General features: G+C 31.9%; 1 protein-coding gene across 4 annotated transcripts in view; it reads right to left on the bottom strand.

Annotated features, from left to right (window-relative positions):
- TECRL (trans-2,3-enoyl-CoA reductase like) overlaps positions 1 to 5,551 on the bottom strand; it is a 110,440-nt gene that overhangs the window by 26,375 nt on the left and 78,514 nt on the right. For all 4 annotated transcript variants that reach the window (XR_004628858.1, XR_004628860.1, XM_034671742.1 and 1 more), the window contains exon 8: positions 2,735 to 2,778. Coding sequence is in view for 2 of the 4 variants with exons in the window: in XM_034671742.1 (XP_034527633.1) it covers positions 2,735 to 2,778 (44 nt within the window). In the remaining 2 variants the exon portion in view is untranslated. The remainder of the gene's footprint in view (positions 1 to 2,734; positions 2,779 to 5,551) is intronic.

Below are 5,551 nucleotides of genomic sequence, written 5' to 3'. Positions count from 1 at the left end.
ATCATAAAATCGAGCCCCTTGTCAGGCTCTGTGCTCAGGGCAGAGTCAGCTTAAGACTCTCTCTCCCTCTCCCTCTGCTCCCCCACCTCAAATAAATCAATAAATCTTTTTAAAAAATTTTAAAAACTGCAAATTTTCTTAAAAGTTTTCTTTTATACTAGAGCCATGGATTCATAGCTATACCACATTAGAGAAAAGGAAAGAAATCAAGAATATTAAATAGGAGATGTGTAAATATTTACACAAAAATAACAGAAAACAAGCTGCAAAAATGTATAGTGGCTAACATTATAAGGAGGAGAAAAATGAGAGAAATCAGATATAAATCTAAAATATATAAAAATAAAAACCAAATACGTGGTTATTGTTTTGTTTATCCACTAATTAATTCTTGCAGCTGCTCAAATTTACTGAGTAGTTAATATACAGAGATCATTTGACTTGGTACAATGTGGGTTAACAATAAAGGCATCAAAATGAATAAATGGAAACCTTGCTATTTCTGAATAATATGCACATGTGGAAAGTTAAAAGGTGGTGATATATCGACAATATATTTGCTTAAGAAATTATGAATAAAGAAATGATTTTTGTTATTCATTCAAGCAAGGAATGTTTCTATATGCACAAAACTAGGTGCTTAAAATATTAAAGCAGGACTTGCTCCTGCCCCAGCTAACAAGTAGAGCATGTTATTAACTAATGTATTAATTAAAATCCCCCCCGCACACACATAGGTTCGCATGAGAGNTTCATGTATATTGCAAACCATTAGAATTTTGCTTGTTTTCAATTATGCCTCTTTTTCACTTTAAAAATATTATTAACTGCTATGACAAGTGTTTTAAAAAGCAATAACTTTTCTTGGAGTGCCTGGATGGCACAGTCAGTTAAGCATCCACTCTTGGCTTCAGCTCAGGTTGTGGTCTCGGGATCATGATCTCCAGACTGTGATCTCAAAATCATAAAATCGAGCCCCATGTCAGGCTCTGTGCTCAAGGCAGAGTCAGCTTAAGACTCTCTCTCCCTCTCCCTCTGCTCCCCCACCTCAAATAAATCAATAAATCTTTTTAAAAAATTTTAAAAACTGCAAATTTTCTTAAAAGTTTTCTTTTATACTAGAGCCATGGATTCATAGCTATACCACATTAGAGAAAAGGAAAGAAATCAAGAATATTAAATAGGAGATGTGTAAATATTTACACAAAAATAACAGAAAACAAGCTGCAAAAATGTATAGTGGCTAACATTATAAGGAGGAGAAAAATGAGAGAAATCAGATATAAATCTAAAATATATAAAAATAAAAACCAAATACGTGGTTATTGTTTTGTTTATCCACTAATTAATTCTTGCAGCTGCTCAAATTTACTGAGTAGTTAATATACAGAGATCATTTGACTTGGTACAATGTGGGTTAACAATAAAGGCATCAAAATGAATAAATGGAAACCTTGCTATTTCTGAATAATATGCACATGTGGAAAGTTAAAAGGTGGTGATATATCGACAATATATTTGCTTAAGAAATTCTGAATAAAGAAATGATTTTTGTTATTCATTCAAGCAAGGAATGTTTCTATATGCACAAAACTAGGTGCTTAAAATATTAAAGCAGGACTTGCTCCTGCCCCAGCTAACAAGTAGAGCATGTTATTAACTAATGTATTAATTAAAATCCCCCCCGCACACACATAGGTTCGCATGAGAGCTAACAATGCGTGTTATTTGTGCCTTGTATGAAATGGTGGGGTATAAGTTATTCAATACCAACTTCACAAAGGATATAGACTTAAATATGAATCAAGGAAATTTATCAATACATCAGGGACAGGAATCATGGTAGTTAATCTATCAAGGAAAAGAATGAGGAAGAACATGAATAAAGAATAGAAGCAAGGGTTATTTTTTTTTTTAAGATTTGATTTATTTATTTGACAGAGAAAGAGACAGCCCGCGAGAGAGGGAACACAAGCAGGGGGAGTGGGAAAGGAAGAAGCAGGCTCCCAGCAAGGAGCCTGATGCGGGGCTGGTCCCAGAACTCCGGGATCACGCCCTGAGCCGAAGGCAGACGCTTAACAACTGAGCCACCCAGGCGCCCAGAAGCAAGGGTTATATATGGTAGAATTATACGGTGTCTGAAGCAAAATATGTGTTTAATGAAATAATGCATTTCAGAAATAATAAATACTCTGTTGTATTCAGATTGATGTGTACCTAATTCAAACAATGCATATGTAAAGTTAAATAGAATAACCTAAATAACTGGATTAAAAACACTTAGAAAAGACCTGCCTTTCATTCAGAAAAACAGACTGTTTCCATTCAGAATAAGTTAAATTAACAATTACACCAAAAGGTTTTTTTAGATGTTCATCTATTAGACTCATAAAACTTTTTGCTCTTAGGGGTTTGTAAGTGTATAGACAGTAGGAAAAATTACTAAGTATGACTTTTTTTTCAAATTTTGCTAGATTTCAAATTATTCCAATCATCCTTCATAGATGAGTAGAACATTTTGATTAAAAGATTTAGAGAGCTAAAAAAAAAAATTAGAGAGCTAATGGCTTGATTCGGGATAATTGCTGGACGTACTCCACTTAATATCATTAAGTATATAATATAAAAATAGATCATATTTTCTACCTGTGAAATCCTCAAATATAATTTGTTTTGCTTTCTTAGTAGCACTACAATTAGAGCATGAATAGCAAGTAATATAAATAATACATACCAAAAAATTGATAGCAGATACTGTGACTTGCCGGTTTCCAAATGCTGGAAAATAGGAAAAGAAGATGTAATGCAAACATTCATATTGTGGATTGCCACCCTATAAACATATTTGAAGCAATGTTTATTGGATATTACTATCCTCTGATCCAAAGTACTATGGTGTATATAATTGACCCTTTGGGATAGTACATTTGCAATCTAAAGGGATGAAAATATTTTTGCTTTCCAATTTTCTAGTCACCTAATTATATTTAGAATACAGAAGGAATCTATTTTTAATTTGTATTATTAACTCTTTGAAGGCAGATTTAATCTTTCATTTGTCACCTTAACAGCACATCATATGGCATAATATACGATGGCACCCAATGATAGCTCTCGTTTTTTAATGTTTAACAACAAAAGAAACATGCTAATAAAAACAACTGTTTTTTAATTGATATTTTCTAATAGGTAATATTTTAAGTGTTTTTTTTATTTTTCATCTTTAAACAAATATATGAAGTAAGTATTAATGTTCTCATCTTAAAGAAAAGAAAAATATAGGTTACATAAGTTCCCAAATAATATAGAGTAAGGAATAAAATAGAATTTAAGACACTGTCCTAATGTTACCTTTTTTATGGTAGAGAAGGTGGGATATACAAAAGTACAAAAAATAAATTTTTCTGACAAGCTCATCATCTGTATTAAGAGTTGCATTTCTTTTTTCCACTTTTATGTGTGTGTACATATAAATTGTATTTATGTAAACACATACAAAATTATAATGTCTCACTTTAAATCTTGCATATTTTATAAGAATATTTTTAAAGGTTTTTCTAATATTATTAAACATTCATTATAAAAACTATGACAACATCTACATCATAATGTATAATGTAGTTAGCTCTAAAAACATTAAATATTATCTAATTGCTGTGTAATTAGTGCTACTTTAAATCTATGTATGATAAGTTATTGCTTCAAACATCTTTCTTTGTAAGTCTTTTATTGAAGCTCCAGTTCCATGGGCTAGAAATTTAAAGGATAATTTAGTCAAAAGTTATATAAGCATCTATGCGTGGATATATGGAGATATATATATAGAGAGAGAGTGCACACATATATAAAATATGTAGCAGTATTGGAAGTTTTGTTTTTATGAAGTGCATATTTCTAAATATGACATAAAATACATTAACACATTAATAGAGAAAATTTGAAAAATAGATAAAAATGAAAAAAGGGAAATACAATACATTAAAATCCCATTATCCATGGTAAATCAGTTACAATTCAGATTTTCTCTTGGAAATATACATATTTGTTATACACTTTTTACAGTATCTGATAGAACACTTTTATAATCACTTATTCCTTAATACTATATTTGCCATATAATTAAATATTTTTTAGCTAAAACAAAATATATATATTTTTTATTTATGCCTACTTCTAGACAAAACTTCATTCATTCAACAATAGCTATTGGGAATGAGACAGGCACTATACTGTGTGCGTGTGATAAAATCAATTATAAACTAAGCCAGAAGTAACTCATATCTTAATAAAAATTACTGTCTGACAAAGAAACAATAATCACAAGATAACAAAGGGAAGTCTGAAACCCTGATAAGTGTTACTAAGAAAGACCTATATAGTATTTAATGTAAGATCTAAAATGAAGGATTTAATCAGGGAGATCAGGCAGTACTCTCTTGAGTACATGGTTGAAATCTGATTTCGAAAATGAATAGATATTAACATAGACAAGAGAGGGGTTCAGAACATTTCATGTAGCAGGACAGTAAAGATATACCTTGCTTTCATTTTTTAATGAAAATAGATAATGATGTGATAAAAACAGGTACAGGGACAAAGAGTATAATTTTTAAAATATTTTTAGTGTTTATTCCAAAAAGTAATGTTACAGAGAGTGTAATTTGAAACAAACTTTCCAGAAAAAAAATTTTAGCCATCATTAAAACTTTCTGTAATTTTTTTAAAGATTTTATTTATTTATTTGTCAGAGAGGGAAAGAGACAAAGAGCACAAGCAAGGGGAGGGAGGGGCAGAGAGAGAAGCAGGATCCACGCTAAGCAAGGAACGGGATACAGGGATGCGGGACTCGATCCCAGGACCCCGGGATCATGACCTGAGCCGAAGGCAGAGGCTCAACCAACTGAGCCACCCAGGTGTCCCAAAACTTTCTGTAGTACACTGTAGTACTTTTATAATTTTTATAATATTTTACATTTGGCAAGAAAAAAAGTTGTTTTTCTTTGCTGCTGATACTAACATTTATGTATTAAGTTTTCTGAACATATGCATGCCAGTTTGCAGTTAATAGAATATTCCTGCCATTGGGCAGTTTTCAACTATGATAATTGTTTCCTATTTACTTTTAAATATTTTCAAGAACTATGAAAAATGACTTCCTTAATGGTCTGTGTGGTAGAAATACATAATAATAATACCTTGTTTTTTATTCAAATTAATGTGTGTGAATGTACAGATGCTATTAATTTTATGCAGTCAAATCTGTGGAGAATAGGACTCTACACGATATTTATTCACTTTCTAGTTGGAATCAGTATTGTAATCTGATATATGTTTTCACAAAACTGGATCCTACTTCTATCTTATGCATTTAAGAGTCTTGCACACGGGGTGCCTGGGTGGCACAGAGGTTAAGCGTCTGCCTTCGGCTCATGGTATGATCCCGGCATTATGGGATGGAGCCCCACATCAGGCTCTTCCTCTATGAGCTTGCTTCTTCCTCTCCCACTCCCCCTGCTTGTGTTCCCTCTCTCGCTCTGTCTCTATCTCTGTC

The sequence above is a fragment of the Ailuropoda melanoleuca genome, chromosome 11 (assembly GCF_002007445.2).
Source record: "Ailuropoda melanoleuca isolate Jingjing chromosome 11, ASM200744v2, whole genome shotgun sequence".
NCBI classification, from domain to species: domain Eukaryota; kingdom Metazoa; phylum Chordata; class Mammalia; order Carnivora; family Ursidae; genus Ailuropoda; species Ailuropoda melanoleuca.
This window is presented reverse-complemented; position numbering and strand designations above follow the sequence as displayed.